The sequence below is a fragment of the Leuciscus leuciscus genome (assembly GCF_965113295.1).
Source record: "Leuciscus leuciscus genome assembly, chromosome: 23".
In the NCBI taxonomy this organism is placed as follows: domain Eukaryota; kingdom Metazoa; phylum Chordata; class Actinopteri; order Cypriniformes; family Leuciscidae; genus Leuciscus; species Leuciscus leuciscus.
The window spans coordinates 18,362,368-18,387,299 of record NC_138747.1 but is presented as its reverse complement, the minus strand read 5'-3'; the positions used below and the strand labels follow the sequence as shown (position 1 = coordinate 18,387,299).

Below are 24,932 nucleotides of genomic sequence, written 5' to 3'. Positions count from 1 at the left end.
AACACTATTGTCTTCTGTAGAGCTGCTTACAGCTAAATTAAACTATTCCATAATTGATGAACTTTACACTGTTATTGAACTGAGTAAACATTGAACTGACTTGAGCCGAATTATGTATAATAATAATGACACTATTGTCTTTTTAGAGCTGCTTTACAGCAGAATTGAACTTTGTTTGTATCATTGATCCTTATTTTCCTGTTTATCCCTGTAAAGCTGCTTTGAAACAATCTGTATTGACTCTGACTTGACTTGATTATCATGATATTATTTCAATGCTATATATTTAATAAATAAAAGACAGTTGGTTACAGACAGCTTGCTTCATATTTGGTTCAGTACACTACTATTCAAAAGTTTGGGGTCAGTACATTTTTAAAACAAATTAGTACTTTATTCAGCAAGGATGCATTAAATTGATCAAAAGTAACAGTAAAGACACTTGCAATGTTACAAAAGATTTCGATTTCAAATAAATGCTGTTTGAACTTTCTATTCATCAACGAATCATGAACATTTTTATCAGTTTCCACACACACACACACAAAAAAAATCTGCATAACCATTTTCAACTGTGATAATAATACATGTTTCTTGAGCAGCAGATCTGCATATTAGAATGATTTCTGATCACATGACTTCAGCTTTTCAAATATGCATTTTAAAATATATTAAAATAGAAAACAATTATTATAAATTGTAATAATATTTCACAATATTGCTGTTTTTACTGTATTTCCGATAATATAAATGCAGCCTTGGTGAACATTAGAGACTTAAAAAAAAACATAAAATCTTACCTACCACAAACATTTGAACTGCAGTGTATTTATTGAATAACTTTCTAAAATAATAATACAAAATGTTTTGTTCATTTTTAAATAGGGCTGGGGGAATTAACGCGTTAATCTTTGCGATTAATTTGAAAACGCCTTTTTTTTTTTTTTTATGATTTCCTGTTGCGGCTGCTATTGAAAAGACCGAAATATGCCCTCCCGCCCTCCTGTTCGGCGATCAGGTTTCATTCTCGCGCAGCTTTCATGAGCGGGTCTTTTCCGCTCCGCGTGTGTGTGTGTGTGTCAGCGCGCTCTGTCGTTAACGGCCCAGCGGCGCGCTCTCAGTTCCGTGTATGTGTGTGTGTGTGTGTGTGTCGGCGGCTCTGTCGTTAACGGCCCAAACGCTTCAATCATGTACCGAGCACTGGAAAAGTAAAGTCCGCTCAAATAACGTGAAATTTCTCAGTAGACTTCTGTTTGCTGAGCTGGTATAGCCATGCTGGGCAACAATGGTAAAATTATGACCTGCTTTGATCACATGCTCTGCTAATAATAGTAGGACTATATTTTATTTTGATAATTAGTTAAAAAAATAAAAAATAATAATAATCTGTTAAATTGATTATATTTTAATATAGGGCTATTTTCTGTTCCTTTTCCCCCCTGTGTTGTTTAATTAGGTGATTCTAAGTTAAAAGGAATAGTTCACTTTAAAATGAAAATTCTGTCATCATACTCACCCTCATGTTGTTTTCAAACCTGTATGAATTTCTTTCTTCTACTGAACACAAAGGAAGATATTTAGAAGAATGTCAGTAACCAGACAGTTTCTGGGTCCCATTGTCTTTAGGAAAAATATATACTATGGAAGTCAATGGTACCAGAAACTGTCTGGTTACTGACATTCTTCTAAATATATTCCTTTCTGTTCAGCAGAAGAAAGAAATTCATACAGGTTTGAAACAACATGAGGGTGAGTATATGATGACAGAATTTTCATTTTAAAGTGAACTATTCCTTTAAATATTGATGATTACAAGCTTGGGGGAAACGCAATTAATTGCAATTAATTACAGAAATTGTGCAATTAATTAGTTAATTTTTTTTTATCGATTCCCACCCCTATTTTTTAAATATTACTTTTTAAATAACAACAACAGATTAAAAGTAAATAAATAAATAAAAATTCCAATAATGTTTTGTGGTCTGTCTATGCATGAACTTTGGCTCTGTTACGCATAAACATCATTTTTATTGTTTAATTGTGTTACTACTTTTTAAGACCTCACAAAGGCTTTGTTTTGACATTCTTCTGAAGGTAAAGCTTTAATTAAGGGCTCAGTCCACCCCTGAACTGCCCTGTAATTCAAACGTCTGCCCTCTCTGGTACTGTACCTGAAAAAGATGTTCCTGAAGGTGGCGGGCAGCATTAGAGCTGGAGGGAGTAGCGAGTTTGCTGTTGTTGCTGCCGCAGTACAACACGGCCTCATCAAACGACAGCTTTGGCTCTGTTACAAACCAGAACTCCTGGCCGTCTATAAACACTGATGTGTTATGGTGCCCATCTGTTAGTAGTGAAACAAAATATGTCACTGATTTCCGCACACAAAAAAAAGACATAATCCACAAAAAAACAAAAACAAAAATGTAGGAATTTGAAATGAATGCTCTACCTGGGTTGTACCACTCTGGAGTTTTAGGTGTTTGACCTAAAGAATTATGCAAACACCATGAAATCACAAAATGCTTTTGTTAAAAACATATTAACACTGTTCCAAACCTGTTTGCAGTTACTTTTTCCTTAGAACATATCAATTCTGAACGCACTTGTCACACTTTTACAGTATTACAATGAAGGAGACTGAACTTTTCAAACTCATTTAATTGCAAATTAAACAAAAAAGTTTGCAAACAAAATATAGAATCTAAGTTAGCAGTGTTAAATAAAACTAGAATCTACACTTTGCCAGGAAGCGGGTGTTGGGTGTTGTTTACCTCGTGGAATCTGACACACCCATTCCAGTTTGGCGTCACAGTGAAATGTGCTGGGATAAAAAGACCGTGGAAGAACATTATGATGCATGAGGAAGAAAAACGGCCTGTAGGTTCCTTTCGAAGACTGAAGATAAAACACAAAAACAGAATAGTAATAATTATCACAAGCTGTCTTAATTCAAAAGTTCTAGATTTCTACAGTGTAACATCTACTGTCCAGGTTTTTCTTGTTCTTATTATTATTGGCAGTTTGATAACTCTGATATGTTTTTGAGTATTTTAATCTTGTTTGATGACAATCCATCGATCTGATTTATCTCCCATCTCTCTCTACTCAAACAAATAGAAGGCGGAGGCCATATGTAGGTCATGCTGTGACTATTCTAGGTTTCTGATTATTGATTGGCTGTTGTTTGCCAACGTTGAAAGGCTGTTTTGTGTCAATTACTGCCCCCTCATTTACACATCCCAATGAAACTAAAACATCAAACTCACATATTCATTAACTATAACCCTGTTTTCATGTCATGTTTGAATTACATACGTTACATTATAATGTAATTTTAATGAAAAAATAATCAAATACTACAGTAAAAACCTGTTAATAATAACCATAAATTAGAAAACCTTAAGCACTATTTTAGCTTTTACATTAAAATATTGTTTTTTTGTAAGTAAATGTTTGTGTGATGCATTAGCTTTTACTATATTTGATATAAATAGCTATGTTTCTTATTACTTTTTGTGATCAGTTATGCACATCAGTGTGTAATGTAACATTGTAGGTTGTTTAGATAACATTTATTGCGTTATTGGTAACACTTTACAATAAGGTCCCATTAGTTTATGTACAGTAAGTTAACTAACATTAACAATGGGCAATACATTTAATAAAAATACAAGTGTTCATTGTTAGTTCATGCTAGCTCAGGTCCATTAAATAATATTAATATAGAACTTTTGATTTTATTGATGTACTGTACAACCCCAATTCCAGAAACGTTTTGTAAAACGGAATAAAATCAAGAATTTGTTAATTCTCTAGAACATTTATTTAACTGACAAGAGTACAAAGAAAAATATTTCCATGTTTTCACATTGTTTCTGTGTGTGTTTTGCAAATATAAACAAATCTTGGTTTTGATGGCTACACACTCCAAAAAAGTTGGGACAGAGGCAAAATAAAAGTGAAAAGACTGCTTATAGAATATCCAAGTTTTGAAACAGTCCACAATTAGCAGGTGAACAGGTAATAGTAGTATAGAGAGTATAGTGATGTAAAAGGAACATCCACCAAAAACTCTGTCTTTGCCAGCATAGCTGGGTCATGGCTCACCAATTTGTGCCAAATATCATGAGAGAATTGTCAAACAATTCAAAAAACACATTTCTACTCTATATGCAAAAATGCCAAGTATTTAGGTCTTTCACCATCTAGCATACATAATTCTGTGAAAAGATTCAGGGAATCTAGAGAATCTCAGTCTGTGTAAGGCAAGGCAGTAAATCTCTGTTGAATGTGTGTGACCTTCGAGTCCTCAGATGGCACTGCATGTGAAACCATCATGTTATGGTGTTAAAAAATAGCCATATGGGCTCGGGAGTACTTTGGAAAACCGTTGTCACTTAACACAGTCTGCCGCTGCATCACGAAATGCAACTTGAATCTCTGTTATGCAAGAGAAATCTGTAAAATTGTCTACATCATCTCTATGCAGAGATGCCGGCGAGTTCTCTGGGCCCGAGCTCATCTCAGATGGTCTAAAAGACAGTGGAAATCTGTGCTGTGGTCAGATGAGTCCATGCAGTTAACTAATGAAACCTTATTGTAAATTGTTACTTTAGTGTAATGAATCTATAAAAATGAATCCGTATCTGACTCTACTGTTGATGCTTACTTATTGTCAAATAAAATTAAAACTATCATATTTTATTTATTAAGACATTGTAATATTGATTTGAAATATCAAAGAGTACAGCCACTGAAATAGCTCTAATGGTCAAGTAAGTAAAGATTGTAATTATGTATTTTATTAGTATGGAAATGATGAGGCCAATATAGCCTTTCTTGTGTAGTTTTTTTTTTTTTTTAGCTAATAATGCATTATAATGCAGTATTATGATGTTATGAGAGGTCATGCAATGCTAGGGTAATGTTTCGGGGGGTTTGTTTACCACACCTTAAAGGCAACACAATCCCTGTTATAGGCATCATCTTCATTGAACTCGTCAGGAAAGATCATCATGGAGACCTGTTACCAAGACACAAATTACAACACCTACACATTTCACACATTAGCTTTAGTACACAAACTAATAAAGAAGCAAATGTTGGCTCTGATCACAACTTAATTATGTCTTTATTTTGTTCTGGAAACATCACATGTCAATGACTCACCGGACGCCCATCACTCCACTCCCAGTTGTTGTTGTTATTTGGATTTCGACGATTTAGTCCCACCCAAAAAAAACGATTATCACTGTAAAGGGAAACAAAGAGTACAAATAAAAATCAATACATTTCACAGTATTTGGTTTTGTGTGTGGGTATGATAATGGGAGTTATAGGGGGAAAAAACTGTGCCATCTGTACCTGATAGAGTCTCTCAGGATGAAATGTAACGCTTGCATATCTTTCGTCTCAGCGAGGCTGGGCAGATGACCTCCCAGCGCCTCACAGAAACGCTCCGCCTCTTCCCACGAGCGCTTCCGGCTCAAACGCTCCTCGTGAAACACCTGCAGATGACACATTCAAAAAGATGTCAGTTAGATCTAACGACAAAACGTCTTCATTGTCTTGATGAACACCAACTTAACACACCTTGTAACAGTAGTTTAGGCCTTCCCTTGAGACCCATCCTGGTGCGCAGGAAGCATTGGGGTTGGGCACAATTGGATCTGGGGTGGGTTGGACCATGGATTTTATGGGTTTCTTACAGATATTACCAGCTTTGAAATGAGAGCAGTTTTTAACAGCCCACTGGCCCAAAGGATTCCCAGTAGACATCACCACACAGCCACCGGCGGAAGCTGGAAAACATATTCACATTCAAACTCAATGCAAAATCTTTTGAATTATTTAATTTATGATATTTAAAAAGTTAGGATATTGTGTTCCCCAAAAATATATATTGATTATTAGGGCAAAATTTCATGAATTTTCAAAGTTGGAAACTTTCCATGGGAATTAATGGGAATATATGGGAATTAATGGGAATAAACTGAAAATGTGTAAAATTAAAGGTTAACACGGAACTTAAAGGGGGCCTATTATGCAAAAATCACTTTTAAAAGGTGTTTGAACACAGATGTGTGTCCAAAGTGTGTGTAAACAACCAGCCTATAATGGTAAAAATCCACCCAATACTTTTTTTATATCATTATCAAATCTCTCAGAACAAGCGGTTTCAAATTTCCCCCTACTCCTACGTAAGAGTAGGGAAACCTGCACTAGATCCCGCACTGAGTGAGAAGCAGCAGTCCGACATTATAACCGTAAACAAAACGATACCTGTCCTGCTCTATCTCTATGCAGCATATATTTTCTGGCTCTGTGGGCATCCTAATACAGTTCACACACAAGCACCTATACACAGTTTATATATATATTACATCATGTGAAAATGGGCATAATAGGTCACATATAAATGTAGTCGAAAAAAAAACCACACATCTTGCAGCATAATCTTGGTTAAAACAACCAGATTTAATGCAGATTATGTCGAATTTCTACTCTGTGCATTCCTCAATCACATGCATACAGCACACTACTTACTGCAGGGCTATTGAGGATTGAGAGGAACAATTTAGAAACTAGAAGCTTGAGAAGCTTGAAGGAAAATGCTTGCCTTTTTGGGATCATAGAGAATATGTTTATTTTATTATTACTTTATTCAACGTTCATGCTTTTTTTGTCGTTCATTGAAAGAATCAATTAAAGGTCTACACACAAATAAATTTATATTTTAAGTTTTAATTTTAATTAAAGTCAAAAATGTCTTTCTTTTTTTATTTGCATATTATGTTTGTATATGATACAGTTTGTATAAATTACCCCCAAATTTCCAATTAATTCCTTTAAATTCTTGTTAAGTTTCCAACTTGATTTCCAAGATTCCCCAGCTTAAAGGGTTAGTTTTGGTTACCCAAAAATGAAAATTCGGTCATCATTTCCTCACCCTCATGTCGTTCCAAACCCATAAGACTTTCGTTCATCTTCAGAACACAAATGTAGATCGTTTTGATGAAATCTGAGAGATCCAACTGAAATCCAAATTTTCGTCAAAGTGTCAGTTGCGTAGACTGTGTTAATAGAGGGACAGAAAGCTCTCAGATTTCATCAAAAAGATCTTCATTTGTGTTCCGAAGATGAACGAAGGTCTTACGGGTTTGGAATGAAATGAGGCAGGGTGAGTAAATGTTGACAGAATTTTTGGGTGAACTAACTTTTTAACCTCCTTCCGCAAATTTAGCAACTCTATTGATTGTATACCCCCAATGAAAAATAAGATGCACAGTAGGACTGTCAACGTTACCACGTTAATGGATGCATTTAATAATGCCTGCATGCACATTGTATTTATGCACAGACACATTTCACTAAATTCACATTGTTTCCACACATTTCAGGATAATGTTTTGATCTGTCATGTGTATTTTGCTGTGATTATTAATTCTGAATGGATCCGTGTACTGTAAAAGCAATTGATGACATAATTAACATGTTAAATAAGAAAAATGGTGTATGCTTAATTTCATGATAACTGTGCGATTAATCACGAGTAAAAAAATGATCCAATGATAGCCCTAATGCATAGTAATAAGATACTACAAATGCTGAAAAAATGTATTAGGATACTGAACAACCACAGCCAAATCCATAATATGCATTACCTGGTTCTAGCCATTTCCAATTGGTGTAGGTGACCCGATCGGCTCTCCCATCCTGACTGATCCACTGGTACTCCCTGGACCCTTTAGTGTCCTGAAGCCCCGTCCAGAAATACGAAACCCCAGAGCCGATATGCTCTTTCAGAAGACTGTTAATGAAGGCCTGTTCAAATCTAGAAAGAGGATTATACATCTTCATGTTACTAGAAAATTAGAAAAATAAGCATGAGTTCTCCTATTATGTAATTATCGGTTCACTATTATTAGTGATCATACTTAGGGGTAAGAGATTTGAACAAAAGTGTTAATCAATCATATCTAGAGACCAGAATATGATTTTTCTTTCACTTAGAGAAGAAAGCAACTATCTAGCAACAAGAACCTCTAGAACATACACACGATTAACCACGATTAATCGCAATTAATCGCATCTAAGATAAAAGTTTGTAAATTATATATATATATATAATCGCGATTAATCGATTTGACAAACCTATAAATTACTCAACTGTTACCTGTTATTAATGGTGATGTGGCAGCTGTTTTTGAAGAGCATAACATCAGTGTCTACTTTATAGCAAGCATTACCATGTCTCCTCCAGTTCTAGAGAGTAGAATAAAAAACAACAGATGTCTGCTTATACAGTATATCTAAATCAGATTCACATGTGGAATCTAAATGGATGGCAATAACAACAACATGAATCACAAACATTATTGATGTATTTCCCCTCGAGTTACAGAGAATTGTTCAATAGTGGCCCCCTCCGTCATGTGTCAGTCAGTAATGGTCACTCACCCCATCTGGAGGGCAGCCTTCCTCTGGGGCAGTCTCGTTCACATCCCCCTTTACCTTACACATGTAAGCCTTTGACTTTTCACAGTCAGACACAGACCATGTGTGATGCTGCAAACATACATAGAGAAATCAGAGAACAACGCTCTTGTTCATGTGATACTGCTTAATTAAAATCTGACTGGATGAAACACACACACACACACCTCTCCTGCATAGGACACGCAGTTGATGGTATTTGGTAGAAGTGGTGGAGGTTGAGCTCTGGCCCAGTATGTGAAAGACACTGGTACTTCATCGACCCATTCGAAGACTGAGGTGGTTCCATTACCCAAAAGACCAATCCATACATCGGTCTTCAGATCTGTCACACAGTTTATGATGCAAATTGGACAGATATAACACGAAACAAAAACAGTTATATATTTTCTCAGAACATGTTGTTGATACCTGTGTGTAGTGAGATGTGTTTACCTGCGTGAAAGTTTGTGTGTAGCATTTCTATTTCCTCTAAACTGTGCATGCTGGCAAGCTGAGAATTCTCCATCTTACACATGTCCTGAGCTTCATGCTGGGACAGTCTTGACTCTGTTTTACTGTGGAGTTTATAACAGAATCCTTTCCACCCAATCCAACCATCTTTACACATCGTGGGCTTATAGACCTCCCTGACTGCTGAAACGAGAGGAAGGGAGACTGTGCAGAGAAAGAGAGAAAGAAAAGAAGGAAAACAGTACGAGAGAACAGTCTCTGACCTGTACTCGCACTGTTATTTTTATTCTTCATGCAGATGAATGGAAGCCGATTTTCACACGTCTCTGCACCAAAATGCTGCGGATCTTTCAGAACCCCACAGTCCTCGTCCGACAAAAGTGATCTTATTGGGATCCCTAAAAAACATATGCCAAATGACAAAAAAAAAAATTTAACACTTCAAGCAAACATAAAATATTTTTATTCATATAAAATATGTGTGTTTGCGTGTTATATATACGTTTATTTTATGGAGAAAAAGTACTATTTAGTATTATACCTAAATTTAATATCCCAAAACATTTTTTTTTTTTTTTTAAGTGTCAATCACGTTTTATTTATTTATTTATTCATTTATTTAGCAGTGCACATTAATAAACAATACTGTGAATGCGCCAGAATTAGCCAAATATATACTTTACAATATCATAAATGCATAAATTATATCATAAATGCAATTTATTCTGTATTATTATTTTCATCCAAAAATCTCAATTAAAATGTATTTTAATATTAAATTATCTTAAAAGTCTCTTTAATTATCTGATCTTTTTATGACAGGGTAAGGTTAGTTCAGGATGTAAAATATCACATGGTGCAATTCTCAAAAAAAACAATAGTATTTATGAAAAAATTATTCATGATATCCGTAAAAACAAACCTTTAACTTTCAGATGTGTATGTATTAAAGTTGTTATTTTACAAGATGGCCATAGCATATGATATTTTGTGTCAATAAATTTAAAAGTATTTTTTTTTTCAAAAACATAGAATCTTTTTAATCTGAAAGAATAATGCTTGCATATAATAATATAACAATACAAGTCTAAAAAGGTCTAAACTGCATTGAGAACTGAAATGACAATTTGGTGTCTATTATTTTATTGTTGATATAGTAAAAAATTGGACAAGAGCTTAATTAGTTTTAAAAAAGTATTAATTAATCAGTAAAGTGACAATTAACATAAAATAAAGCAACTATTAATGGCATTCAAATCTAGTTATCTAGATTAAGTTTGCATTATTGCAGTAACATCTCCAAAAATGTATGCAAATAACTGGCATAAAAAGTGTTTATAGACACAGTTCATTACATTGGCAACACACGCATGGAGAAGAGACAGAACGCCCACATCATCACAGTTGACCGTCAGTCAGAGACAATGCTGTCATCACTGTCCTCAGAGACAGAGACCGATTCTGTTGTGCGTTTACTGCATAAAGACGCCATTCAACTCATTAGTTTGTTATTCAGCAAAACAAATCTCATTGTATGCCCATACACACACTGCCACATTAACACTGATAAAAGTGTCATTGTCAGTGTGAACGGCAAACTCGTGTTAAGATAAGATGTTGAATAGATCCACCGTGATCTGCTAAACCTAAATCACTGTGAAACTGAATAACAGACACACTGTAAATGTAATGTAGATGTACTGTAGGACCCAACAGAAGGTGGCACAGCTGGTTGTAAAAGGGAAATCCTTGTTCTTTCAAAAGAAAAATGTTAGATGTACTACACTGTATGTCAGACATTTCACCTCTCCTATAAGTTTGCCAGAATAACACAGGGGTTGAGTAAATGATGACATCATTTAATTTTTTGGTTGATATATCTCTTTAAAACATAGAATAAAAAGCAATGATTTATAATAATATTAGATATTATATACGGTGTGCTTGAAATCACCTGTTTCCCAAGGGGAAAAAGATAAAGCTGATCCGTCTGACCACTGCCAACCCTGCATCCAGTCCAGATGGTTCAAGCCAATCCACAGCTTGCTTGGCAAGTCTTTACGATCTTTAACTGCAGGGAAAGAGATATAGAATGAACAATAAATAAAGTATGAATACAAACTTTGAGATCAGTGCTTTGCACCATCAAATGGAATTGCAAAAATAACTAGATAAAAAAAGTTTGTCAAGACAAACTTTGTTGACTTGAGAAAGCCTGACCAGAAAGTTTGAATTTGTTACTAGGATGTTATGGGTGGTTGCTAGGGTGTTGCTATGAAGGTGCAAGGGTAATCCAGGTGATTGCTAGGGTGTTGCTATGCGGTTGCTAAAATATTCTAGGTGGTTGCTAGGGTGTTGCTAGCCAGTTACAAGGGTGTTCTATTTGGCTGCTATACTGTTGATAGGGTGTTCTGGTTGGTTGCTAGGGTGTTGCTATGGGGCTACTAGGGTTTTATAGGTGGTTGCTACAGTGTTGCTATGGTTTATGGATGGTTTCCATGCAGTTGCTTGGGTGTTCTTGGTGGTTGTACTATACAAAGTAATGTACTATAAATATATATAACAGAATACTATAGCAGCAGATTGGAGGTTCAGAGATAGAGCTGGGTAAAAAATATGAAAGCAAGTGAAAATGAGATTTGAGTCTTACAGAACTCAAGCTCTTGAGGGCTAGACACACTGAGCAGATCACCATCTTGACTCCGACAGGCATCCCGTGCCTCGTGCCAGGACACCACCGCTGTGGACACCACCTGATAGCAGCGTTCTTTCACTGGGCCTTCTTCCCATAAAGTAGAACATCCTTCCACTAAATAAAAGAAAACAGGTGGGGGGTTAGTTCAAATTCTTTCACTGTACAGACCTCCATCTGTCAGTCTCACATATGTGATTCTTTCATCTGTCTCTGACTTTTGAAGCGTTGGACAACTCTGCAATCTTTTTCCATATTTTTTACAGAAATTATTGGAAGCCATAATAAAGGAATGTGCAACAAACATGAGTTACAGTTAAAGTGGCTTTGCAAGAACAGAACAGTGCAAGTCAATGTCTTTTCCCTGCTGAAAACTGCAGCTTAAACCAGCATGAGTTCACTTAAAACCACATTAAGTAGGTCAGCGTGGTGTTTGTGGGAAAAAAGTTAGTTCATTTATGTTAATGTATTTGTTTGTTTATCTCCACACATTGGTTGGAGTTTGGCTAAGAAATTAATAAATGAAAAACAGCTTACAATTACAAAAAGTGTATCCCTTTATTATACCAATGTTTACATCAGTTGGAATTGCGTTGGAATTGATAAATAAAAGTATCCAATAGTCAGTTGTTTAATGTCACATTGTTTTGTAAAATGAGTCACATTTAATGTGACTGCTCTCTGGAAAACACCCAGAAGCTGTGGTGGATGTAAACTTTACCGTATTTCAGACAAGTTCCCCACTTCTTATCTAGATCATAGTTTGCTGTAGTAGAGCACCAGTCCAGCGTTCTGTCGCCAGTGCCAGGCAGGCAGCTGTGGTGCCAGGTCCCATTGTAGAGAAAGGGGAACTCACAGGGTGCCCCGTTAGAATTCCCCCCGCTTGTGTGCATTCCTGAGAAACAGAGGAACAGGAATTTATACTGGTTGTGGGTTTATGTAGTTATTCAACAAATTGTCCCCAGAAGTCAGCTAAATCTGACAAAATGTCCCCTCGGTCGCATCCTCAAAAAAATAAAATGACACATACATAAAAAGGAAATGTTCCTCAGGGTAGAAACATGAGGTAAATTTAGTTTTAGAATGAAGCAAACAGACTACGGCTGAAAAAATACAGTAAAGACTACGACTGCACAAAAATATATAACAGAATGAATATATAACATCCATGCAGTCAGAGAGTAACAAGTTAAAAGCATCTAAAATACAGAACATTTTTAATTGTTTAAAAATATATAAAAAGTATAAAATTAATAATATATATTTTTTAAATTAAAGTAAAATTTACTTTTATAAAAATAATAATAATGACAACTATATATATATATATATATATATATAATTTTTTTTTTTTTTTTTTTTTATATTATTTTTATTAATTTACTACTTTAATTTTATATAAAAATTTCAATATATTAATATATATAACCCACCATTAAAAAAATGTCAGTAAGATTTTTGTTTTAAGAAATTCATAGTTTTATTCAGCAAGAATGTATTAAATTGATCAAAAGTGACAGTAAAGATGTTTATAATGTTAGATAAGATTTGTTTCAAATAAATGCTGAAATCCTGAAAATGAAAATTCCACAAACAAATTAAGCAGCTGTGTAACACTGATAATAATAACAAATGTTTCTTAAGCACTAAATCAGCATATTAGAATGATTTCTGAAGGATCATGTGACACTGAAGACTGGCGTAATGATGCTGAAAATTCAGATTTAGATATTACTGTTTTTTTCTGTATTTTCTATCAAATAAATGCAGCCTTGGTGAGCATAAGAGACTTAAATTGTAGTGAAAAAAACTTTTGAACGGTAGTGCATATTTTATGTAAAAACAGGAACACATTTAAAAGATAAAAATAGAAATGTATTCAGCCGACCTAACAACCACATTCTGCAGCTGTGACACCAAATTCTCAAACATTTTTTTTCAAAATGCTTACTATCTGAGAATGTACAGATTCGCTCAGAGCAACAAAAGTTAGTCAAAAGAAAAACAGAAAGTAAATTCAGACGAGTCGTTGTTAACTTGTATACTGCCAGATATGAAGCAATCGCTGTGCACATAAAACTGGATGAGCAGGTGGAGTTTCCCGTAAACTCCATTCCTGTATTGTTACAGTCACGTGAATCAACACTGGTTAAACCAGTAAGCAAACATCCAGAGCAAAACCTAAAACTATTCTTGCAGGGCAGAGGAACGGAAAGCAGATGAACTGGATGATCTGAACAACAGTTAAACCGCAGCAGCGCCACAGTGCAACAGCACAATACACGGTAAACCACATTAACAAAAATGCAGAATTGTCTCTAAATGTACCTATCAATGTAGCGACAGGAAATCCCCTTTGAATAAAATAAAATTATAAAAAAAAAATTATAGTCTTACTCATTGTCAACCTCATTCCGTAAACACGACTTTGTTTTCAGGCAAACTGATAAAGCAAATAAATAAATAACCGTGTGGCCTATCAGTCAGCCAATCAGATTAGAGCTTGCAAGATCATCAAGATCAAGTGCTTTTGTGCATCATTTAGCAGACACCTTTATCTAAAGTGATTTATAAGGTCAATAACCATGGACAACCTTTTTCAAAGGCACAATGGTTCATGCATCACCTTTTCTGGGCTTTGAACCTACAACCATTCAGCTACCAGTTCAGAGCATGACCCATTACAGACTACAGTATTTTACTGTTTTTGAAATAGCCTAAGTCTCTAATGCTCACCAATGCAGGATTTATTTGATCAGAAATCTGTGAAAACAGTGACACTGTGAAATAATATACAATTTTAAATAAATATTTTCTATTTAAATATATTTAAAATTTTATAATTTATTCCTGTGAGGGCAAAGCTGAATTCTCAGCATCATTACTCCAGTCTTCAGTGTCACAAGATCCTTCAGAAATCATTCTAATATGCGGATTCAATTTTTATCTTCTTCTATTCATCGAAGAATCCTGAAAAAATGCATCACGTTTTCCAGCAGCAAAAACAAAATGTTCAACATTGATAATAATAAGAACCATTATTAATAATTCATAAAAACTGGAGCCCTTAATCCGCATATTAGAACAATTTCTGAAGGATCATGTGACACTGAAGACTGGAGTGATGCTGAAAATCTAGCTTTGCCATCACAGGAATTAATTACGTATTAAAATATATTGAAATAGAAAATAAAAAACAGTTATTTTAAATTGTAATACATTTCACAATGTTACTGTTTTACTGTATTTTTTATTTTTTTTTAAATCAGCCTCGGTAAGCATAAGAGACTTTTTTCAAAAACTATTGACATGTAGTGTAGGTATATAAAAAAGCGGTAGTGTCATACTTCGATACGCCCGCTGACAGATGTTATCCCAGCTCCCTCCTCTTTTCCAAGTGTCCTGTCCGTCCCTCTTGGCGTTAACGGAGTCGTCAGGCCCGGCGCTGAGTTTCATTTGGTATTCTGTGTAGATGACGTCCTCATAGCACTTCCACCGCAGAATCTCCGTGGAGTCGCAGCTGGACAGGGTCACGGTTTTGGAGCGCACCTCCAGACCCAGACACTTAGACGATTCCACGTGGAACAGCCTGTGAGCCGAACCCCACTTCCACGACGCGGCCGGGACTAACGAACAGTTTCCCAACTTCAAGGCTTCATTCTGGACCAGGAGGCATTTCCCATTCTCATTGTGCTGGATAGTAAACGTGTCATCTCCTGCGTAAATAAAACAGTTTGTTATTTGATGATTATCTGAGAGAAGATGACAATGGAGAGAAATCGACTCTGAAATCTAACGTGCAAAAACCAAACACTGTATCATGTCTCATAACCACTGTGTGCTTTTAATCAGTTTTAGCAAAATCAGCAAAGATAATTAAGATCCAAGTGTCCTTAGATGCCCTTTTTACAGACGCCATAGAGAAGTTTTGGTGAATATGTGAGGAAAGCACATTTTTAACCCTTAAAATGCATGAATGTTTTGCCAATCATTATTATATGTTCGGGTCTTAAGCAACCCGGATCTATATTTGACACAGATGGATCTCTACCTGTACCGATAATATAAAACTCTCCTGATATTAGAGTAACAAGAACAGAAGAATAAAATAAGGCATATTTTGTTAACTTTTGGAGCTTGGAGGGGTTCAGTTTGAGCAGATGTTTTACAACATCATTACTGTCCTTGTCAGAGCTCATTTCCCAGTACCTTCAGCATCTGGCTCATATTCGAGATCTCAAACATATTCTCAAAACTATCATTTTTAACTTCTTCAAAACCAATATTTTGATCTCTGACAGCTTCCTCACCATATTCACCATCAAGTGACAGTGACACTAATATTTGATTGCGTTCAGTATTGTTCTGCAGTAAATCGCTGAGCCATTTCAAGTTTTGCTGATGATACTTCCTATTCTTTTGTTTTCTGCCTGCGATAACTATAAGTGAAACGTCACTTCATCATTGAAAGTAAAGGTGAATTGCAATTATTCACTCATCAAAGATTCAATTATTGTTGTGCAGAAAAAAATATACTTACACTGTTCTGTCACACACCTCGGGTCGAGCGGTTTTACAAAAAATGAATTAAAAAACACATTATTTTATTATTATTGTTCGTGTTATATTGTTTATTAATTGATCAAATTAATTGATTGAGGAATACTAATAAGGTTGATGTCTAACTTTAAAAAATGAATGAGAAGACGGGTAGTGAATGACGTCCCGGGCCACTAAAGACCCGAGGTATGCGTTTATGGGTTAATCAAGACATATCTATTTGTATAGAAGTGCAGGATGTCTAGAGTCGGTTGCAATCTTTGTTTATACAGCAGTGTGTTATTGTTGAAGCAGCCTTGGAGCGCATTTAAATAAACACTGGGTTATTAATTGGTATTTCTCTCTTGCCAAAGTTAAGTTATTTTCCACAACATCTGATAAAGTGTCATGGTTGTGTCATAATGGTGTCTGCACTCTGCTTTGCACTTGGCTGTTTGGAACAACAGGGAGAAAACAAAGGGCTTTTGAGTCATGGAGTGCTCTGTTGAGGGTGGCGCGTCACTGCAGGCCCAACAAAACAAACACGACATCGACAGTTCTCTGAAGAACACGGCTGCAAATCTTTGTTTGATTGTTTATTTAACCACTTTATTTACATATTTAACCGACATACAAAAGCATATGTGTGGACATGCTAGAAATGAATCATCTATTCGGTAACACTTTACAATTAGGTTTCATTTGTTAACATTATCTAATGTATTAACTAACATGAAGAAATAATGAGCAATACATTTGTTACAGTATTTATAAATCTTTGTTAATATTAGTTAATAAAAATACAATCATTCATTGTTTGTTCATGTTAGTTCACAGAGCATTAATTGTTAACAAAAACAACATTTGATTTCCATAATGTATAAGTAAATGCTGAAATTAACGTTAACTAAGATTTATAAATGTTTTTGAAGTATTGTTCATTCTTAGTTCATGTTAACTAAAGTAGTTAGTTAACTAATACAATATTATTGTAAAGTGTTACTAAATATTCAATATATAAGTACGTATTTTAATATGTTAACATAGTCTTATTCTCAATTCTTATATTACATAATACAATTAATATTTTATTTAATAACACATACAAATTAGTATAGTTATATAATTAACTTGAATAAACTATGAAAATGTTAATGAAATATAATATAAATAAATGCTTGTTAATATACACTGTAATTTGATTGTTGATATTTATTATAATACTATAAACTGTTTTAAATTGTGTGTTTGAATTATGTCTATGAACATTATATAAATAATATGGTAAATCCTTAAAATACAAGACAAACCTGAAGGCTCGAAGGAAAACAGTTTAAAGGCTTAACGCCATAAAAGTGTCATGGAAGTTCAAGTGGTTCTTTGTCTCACTTCCTCCCCCACTAACTCAAATAAATATTTTATAAATATATAAATAGTTATTCAATATATCAATACAATTTGATGTTTATATATTGTATTTCAAATATTTAATTAATTAGAATGTTTAATAAATTATATTTATAAATACATATAGGCCTATAGGGTATATAATGAAAACTATATATAAATATAAATAATACAGTAAATATAGCGGATTTGGTATATAAAAAGGATATGGACTTCTTCATTTGAAGGCTCTCTCACTCTCACACACACACACACACACACACACACACCACACAGAAATATGAGCAGGTGTTTTGCAGAAGGCTGATATGAGCCGTGATCGCCATGAGGCAATGAAGTGGCATGTCAGTGCTGTTAAAAAACTGTGTATTGATTTCCAAAAATTGGTCATGACCCTCTAAACAGGCAGCATGTGACCGACACACCAGACCCACGAACTCACACATGTAAACTGAATTAACAAATGGCCCACTTATGACTGTATTAAATACTTCAGTACGCATTAATTATATAACCAAATGAAACAACCTGCTTTAACTCCCTCGAGGTAACAGGACCTTCACCGTCTGACAGGCGGGGCTTCGTTCATTTTAGGCTTTTCATGTTTTAAATTTCAAAATGGTTCAATAATAATTGTATCAATAGCAGTGAGTATGATATTACAGAGGATGTATATCATACAGAACTGAAAGGCAGACTTACCGCTGTTTACAGCTGATGCGTAACTTGGAGCTACGCGTTCTCCTGAAAGTAGGAATATAATAGTATAAAACAACTTGTGTGTGCTCCAATCCATGATGAGAAATGTAAACAACCCCTCCTGACTGCAGTCGCACGTTTCTCCAGACTACATATGCTTGCAAAGGCCGGGTTTTTTCTCTCAAGGTTTAAGCGGCAAAAAAAAAACCCTTGATGATGTAGCCTCGACACTCCTGAAACATTTTCTGTTTCTGTTTATTGCGGACCAAACGGGCCGCTGTAGTGTGTGTCAGCTGTCAAGTAGACTACGTCATGGTGCAAACGCCACGCCCAAATATAAAGTGCTGGTGCTGCTTCTGCTTCTGCTTATTGATTGTGCTTCGTGTGTCTCATCAACCTCTTTGTATATTATAGCAACATTTATTATTAAAGCTGTTTTTTTGTAGTTTGGTGGGTCAGTAAAGCTTTACAATAATTAATAGTCGTGTATTTGACTATATAATCAGCCCAATGTGTTTTAATAAAGCAATTACTTTTTTTAGCAGTAACACAATATTGTAACACATTTTAAAAAGTAACTTTCCCCAACACTGCTTGTGAAAGCCAAATATCCTAGTGAAATATTATGAGAACTGACTAGTGAGGACATTTTCCTGGTCCTTATTAGTTCAAATAGGTTTATTAGGTTTTAGGGTTAGAGAATATAATATACAGTCTGTACAGTATAAAAATCATTATGTCTATGGAAAGTCTCCATAAAACATGAAAACGTACTCGGTTACTAACGTAACCTCGGTTCTCTCTAGAAGAGGGAACGAGTACTGCGTAAGTATCTTATGCTAGGGGAAAATCCCTTTTCCGTGAGATATTGAAGCCAAAAAATTATCCTTAAATTTGTATTATTGTAAAACGCGTTGCGGCAGCATACAGACATAGGCAAGACGGCTCGTGTGCCTATTGGCTGTTCTGCGGCAACTGCAGCAGCCTATCGAGCGAGGCCTAGCGTGACGTCAGACCCAATGAGGGTGCTTCGCGCCCACTGCGTCATGTCCCGCCGAAACGGGCGTTGCTTAGGCCTATAAATACAGCTCGCAGGCAGCTGATATCTGGTTTTTCATCGCCGAAGCTAACCAGAGCGTGTGCATGCACGGCAAGATACGCAGTACTCGTTCCCTCTTCTAGAGAGAACCGAGGTTACGTTAGTAACCGAGTACGTTCTCTTACGAGAGGTCTCTCGTACTGCGTAAGTATCTTACGCTAGGGGACCCAATGTAAAACGCTGTGCGTGCTGGGATCTGACACCAAAGACCCAAGGGCGAAAGCCCGGGGTTCATATAGTGCATAATCACCAGGGGAACTCACAGGGAGTCCGGGAAGAGGGAGGGGCGGAGCCGCGCTCTTCCACATATAGCAGCGTCCCTTAGAGGCAAATTACATCATACAGACAGGGCGGAGTACGGCCTGAGCTGATGGAAAATTGTGAGTCTTATTTATTTGCCCATAAGCATTTTGCGGTCGATCAGCGGGCAGTGCTCATCGAGCAGTGCTCAGCAGACACAGTATTCTGAACCGATAGCATCAGAACAGACAGTACTGGTATATTTAGACCGACAACAGCCTGGCCTGTAAGGCGGGAACCTCTAGGTTATAAAACCTTATAAATGTAGATGGGGAGGCCCAGCCTGCCGCCATACATATATCTTGCAAGGCAATCACACTTGACCAGGCCCACGACGAAGCCATGCTTCTCGTGGAGTGCGCTCTGACACCCAACGGGCACTGCATACCCTTGGAAGTGTACGCCAGCGCAATGGCGTCAACTATCCATCTGGATAGGCTCTGTTTCGACGCGGCTAGTCCCTTGGAACGGCCGCTGAACGAAACGAAGAGCTGCTCCGTCTGTCTGAAGACAGATGAGCGAGACACATAAGCTCTTAATGCCCTGACTGGACAAAGGAAGCTCGCGTCTCCTTCCTCGTCCGAGACCGGTAGGGCTGACAGGGAAATGACCTGCGCCCTAAACGGTGTGTTGAGGGATTTTGGAACATAACCGTGCTTAGGTTTGAGTATAACTCTTGAGTCATTAGGCCCAAACTCCATGCACGCCGCGCTTACTGAGAGTGCGTGTAAGTCCCCTTTGCACTTCACCTATGCGAGAGCCAGAAGAAACACTGTCTTGAAAGACAGGTGTTTAAGATCAATCGTCTGTAAAGGCTCGAATGGGTCACTTTTCATGGCCTCAAGTACCACAGAAAGGTCCCATACAGGGACTGAGGGAGGTCTGGGAGGATTCAGTCTCTTAGCTCCTCTAAGGAAGCGGATGACTAAATCGTTCCTTCCTATTGACTGACCAAGCGTTGTTTTTGAGAACGCTGCTATGGCCGCCACATAAACTTTGAGCGTGGAAGGGGACCTGCCCTTGTCCAACAGCTCTTGTAGGAAGGAGAGAACCTCCGTCACCCCACAGTCTGGGGGCGACACGCCACGAGCTGTGCACCAGCTGGAGAACACTGACCATTTTGAGGAATAGAGACGTCGCGTAGACGGAGCTCTAGCCTGCGTGATCGTGTTTAACACTCCGCTTGGGAGGTCAGCGGGTACCCGTTGATGGCCCAAACATGAAGGGACCACAGCTCTGGGCGCGGATGCCAAATCGAGCCCTTGGCCTGAGAGAGGAGGTCTCTCCTCACTGGCACTGGCGATGGGGCAGTGCTCGCTAGCTGCATCAGAACTGGGAACCAGGGTTGGTTTTTCCAGAACGGCGCTACGAGTAGCACTGAGCATCCTTCTTCCCTGATCCGCTCTATCACCTGAGGCAGGAGAGAGACGGGAGGAAAGGCATAGAGCGGGCGGCGGGGCCATACATGAGCCAGCGCATCCCTGCTCTTGGAGAAAAATTCCAGACAGTGAGCGTTTTCTTGAGACACGAACAGGTCTACTTCCGCTCTGCCGAATCTCTTCCACAGCAGCTGGACTGTCTGTGGGTGTAGAGACCACTCGCCTGTCGGAACCTTGTTCCTGGACAGTCCTACGTTTAGGAGCCCTGGCACATGCGCTGCTCTCAGCGAGAGCAGGTTGCGCTGAGCCCACACCAGGAGGCGTTCTGTCAGCCTGTGCAGGTTTCGGGACCTGAGGCCGCCCTGGCGATTTATGTAGGACACCACTGACATGTTGTCCGAACGGACCAGGACGTGGTGTCCTCGTATTTGGGGACAAAAACGCGTCAGCGCGTTGTCTACTGCCAGCATTTCGAGGCAGTTTATGTTAGAAGCTTCTCCCGTTCTGACCATTGGCCGAAGAACGGTCTGCCCTCGAACAGCGCTCCCAATCCCGAGGTGGATGCGTCCGTAGACACCACCTTCACACTCGAGGAAGTCCCCAGGCTTACACCTGATTGGTACCAGTCGTTTGCTTTCCAAGGTTTCAGAGCTGCGATGCATTTCGGATTGACCTTGAGACGAAGCAGACAGGAAGCCCACGCTCGGCGCGGCACTCGCGCTTTCAGCCAGAACTGTAGCGGGCGCATGCGAAGCAAGCCCAGCTGAAGAACTGATGATGATGAGGCCATGAGACCTAACATCCTCTGAAATTTCTTGAGCGGGACAGATGCACCGCAGCGGAAAGAGCTCGCTCTGCGCTAAATGTCTAGCACGCGCTGTGGTGACAGTCGCGCTATCATAGACAGCGAGTTCAGTTCTGTGCCCAGAAAAGATACTATCTGTCTGGGGGACAGAGAACTCTTCGCCCAATTGACTCTGAGACCCAGATTCTCGAGGTGATCGAGTAAAATGGTCCTGTGCTCTATGAGCATCGAGTGAGATTGAGCTAGAATCAGCCAATCGTCCAAGTAGTTCAATACTCGCATGCCCTGTAGCCTGAGGGGTGCGAGCGCTGCGTCCATGCACATTGTAAATGTACAGGGTGCTAGGGACAAGCCGAACGGTAGGACTGTATACTGATATGGCTGGCCCTCGAAGGCGAATCTCAAATATCGCCTGTGACGTGACGCTATCTGTATTTGAAAATACGCGTCTTTCAGATCTATTGACACAAACCAATCTCCTCGGCGAATCTGCGCGAGGATTTTTCTGGTCGTGAGCATTCTGAACTGTCGCTTTGCAAGCACTCTGTTCAGTTGCCTTAGATCTAGTATGGGTCTGAGACCCCCGTCTTTTTTTGGTACCAGGAAGTATCTGCTGTATAGCCCTCCTTCGCTCTGAGCTAGAGATAATGGCTCTATGGCCCCTTTGCTCAATAGTTTAAAAATTTCGGCTCGAAGTAGGTGTGCTACTTCTGTTTTTACCGTGGTCTCGACGCGCGTCGCATAGCGACGAGGGCGCCGGCGAAACTGTAGCGAATAGCCTCTTTTTATAATGTCTAGCACCCACTTCGAAACCCCGGGTAGCCTCGCCCATGTATCTGCATGAATGGCTAGGGGTTGAATGCGAAGCGCGCTCTGGTCGCTCAGCGACAGAGGGGCTTTGGTGTGCTGTAACACAAGCGTCGCGCTTATGACATTCGAGGCAGAGGGCGCGCTGATAACAGCGGGCAGATTGCCCGCGCTCAGCTCCTCTGCGGTGGTTAACCGAGAGGGGGAGGGCTGGGCGAGTCCCTTAGGACTTGTCATGTCTGTGTGTGGATGTGGGCGCGGGATAGCGGGCACATTTACCACACCGAGAGCATTGTCCGCCTAAGCAGAGCGAATGCACGTTGGTTTCGTTTTTACAGAAACCTCGAGACATGCAGGACGTAGTGATTGTGGGCACTGGGCAGTGGGCACATCTGCTACGCTTAATGCGCAATCGAACTGGGTCGATTTTATGTGCGCGAGCCCTGTGTGACGGGCTGTGCTTGTGTGTAGGAATGGGCACTGGGCAGTGGGCATTTTGTCTACACTCATAACACCATCGGCCGTGGCCGGGACACCAGAAAATACACTCTTTATGGGATTTATCTGGGTAGCCGTAAAAACGGCATTTGTGTGCAGGCAAGCGGGCAGTGGAACCGGCTTGTTGTCTGCAAAATACACTGGAACAGTCACATTTCTTGGAACTGAACGAGCGATGAGTTTTGGTGGAAGTCCGGCCGCAGCGGGACTTTGACACCGTCGCTTCCCTAGGCGTGCTTGGACGACTTCGGGGCCCGGGCTTTACCGCAATCCAGATGAGCGAGAGCGCGGTCTCGCGCTTCGGGCCTGTCGGCGCTGCGAAGTGGCGGCGGTGGGCGGAGGCTGAGGCTGTGAGCTCTGAGCAGACGGTTTCGCACGGCCTACTGCAGAACTGGAGCGCTTCGGCAGGAAGTGCTTCATAGCCTGTGACGCTTTCTGTACCTCGGCGAATCTTTCCGCAAAATCTTTGACGGAAGTTCCGAAGAGGCCAGCGGGAGAAAGCGGAGCGTCGAGGAACGCGGCGCGCTCAGACTCAGACATCTCAGAGAGCGTTAGCCATAGGTGTCTCTCAGTCACAGTGAGAGAGGCCATGCTCCGTCCTATGGCCTGTGCAGCAGACTTAGTAGCGCGGAGAGCGAGGTCCGTAGCACTTCTCAAGTCTGGCACGCTAATTGCATCTGGTCCTTTCTCGTCCAGCTTTCGGAGGAGATCGGCCTGGAAAATTTGCAGTGTGGCCATAGTATGCAGTGCTGACGCAGCCTGCCCAGCGGCGGAGAAAGCGCGACCGAGCAGGGTTGACGTCATGCGGCAAGCTTTTGAAGGCAGAGCCAGCTTAGCGCGCCAACTTAGCGACTTCTTCGTGTAACTCAGGAAGAAAGGGCGCTGGTCTGGACGCAGGCGAAGCGCGCTCCCCGGGAAGAAAATATTGTGAGCAGTTGTGAGCAGGCTGTTCAGGCATTGACCACTCGAGGCCGAGGCTCGCCACGGCCTGTGCGAGTATGCGCATCAGCTCTGACTCGATGCTAGCTCTTTTGCCTGACGATGCGCGGACAGAGGGAGCGAGATCCACAGAGCTCGCCCAATCCTCACTGCCCGATGCCAGGAGAGAGCAGGAATCATCCTCCCCCAATGCGGCTTTTTCATCAGCGTCATCGACGGAAGCGGCGGCAGACGGCGGCCGCTGTCCGTCAGGAAGAGACACTGACGAAGCCGGTGAAGCTGACGGGCGAACCGGCGAGCTTTGACGGGTGGGGGAAGGTTCCGGGACCCGCTGAGCACGGCGCTTTTTACGGCGCGGCACCACAGCGGGCGGAGGTGCAGTCTCAGTGAAATATGCCAGGCGAGTCCTCAGAGTCGCCTTAGGCAGTAGCTCGCAGTGATGGCAGCCGCCGTCAGCGAGCGCGAGAGCTGCATGATCCTCACCCAGGCAGGAAACGCAGATAACGTGGCGGTCCCCGTCGCTGAGTGTGGCTCTGCACGAGCCGCAGGAAGGCATCTTTAAAAAGACGCAAGCTCTTTTAGACAGTGTGTGTCGCGGCAGCGAACACACACACAACAGAGAGTGTAAAGGATATAGGCGCCGGATAGCGCAGCAGGAAGGCGATTGAAGGCGGCGCGGCCAGCGACTTCACTGACGACTCGTCCCGCTACAAGTGCTTCCTCAGACGGCGCGACTTCTCTCCGGATCCAGCGATGCGTGTGCTTCGCTGAAGAGATGAAAAATCAGATATCAGCTGCCTGCGAGCTGTATTTATAGGC

At 39.6% G+C, this 24,932-nt stretch overlaps 1 protein-coding gene across 2 annotated transcripts in view; it reads right to left on the bottom strand.

The window, feature by feature from the left end:
• ly75 (lymphocyte antigen 75) overlaps positions 1 to 18,566 on the bottom strand; it is a 34,193-nt gene extending 15,627 nt beyond the window's left edge. The window contains exons 1-18 of one of the 2 annotated variants that reach the window (XM_082156185.1): positions 18,290 to 18,566; positions 14,989 to 15,357; positions 12,363 to 12,536; positions 11,600 to 11,758; positions 10,904 to 11,020; positions 9,213 to 9,347; positions 8,932 to 9,132; positions 8,664 to 8,821; positions 8,461 to 8,568; positions 8,177 to 8,265; positions 7,665 to 7,834; positions 5,593 to 5,801; positions 5,365 to 5,507; positions 5,170 to 5,251; positions 4,952 to 5,023; positions 2,772 to 2,895; positions 2,450 to 2,485; positions 2,172 to 2,341 (exon numbers count right to left, since the gene is read on the bottom strand). In XM_082156185.1, the coding sequence (XP_082012311.1) occupies positions 2,172 to 2,341; positions 2,450 to 2,485; positions 2,772 to 2,895; positions 4,952 to 5,023; positions 5,170 to 5,251; positions 5,365 to 5,507; positions 5,593 to 5,801; positions 7,665 to 7,834; positions 8,177 to 8,265; positions 8,461 to 8,568; positions 8,664 to 8,821; positions 8,932 to 9,132; positions 9,213 to 9,347; positions 10,904 to 11,020; positions 11,600 to 11,758; positions 12,363 to 12,536; positions 14,989 to 15,357; positions 18,290 to 18,383 (2,610 nt within the window). In that variant the 5' untranslated portion in view covers positions 18,384 to 18,566. The remainder of the gene's footprint in view (positions 1 to 2,171; positions 2,342 to 2,449; positions 2,486 to 2,771; positions 2,896 to 4,951; positions 5,024 to 5,169; positions 5,252 to 5,364; positions 5,508 to 5,592; positions 5,802 to 7,664; positions 7,835 to 8,176; positions 8,266 to 8,460; positions 8,569 to 8,663; positions 8,822 to 8,931; positions 9,133 to 9,212; positions 9,348 to 10,903; positions 11,021 to 11,599; positions 11,759 to 12,362; positions 12,537 to 14,988; positions 15,358 to 18,289) is intronic. The other variant, XM_082156186.1, reaches the window with a different exon arrangement.
• Between the last annotated feature and the right edge of the window lie 6,366 nt (positions 18,567 to 24,932).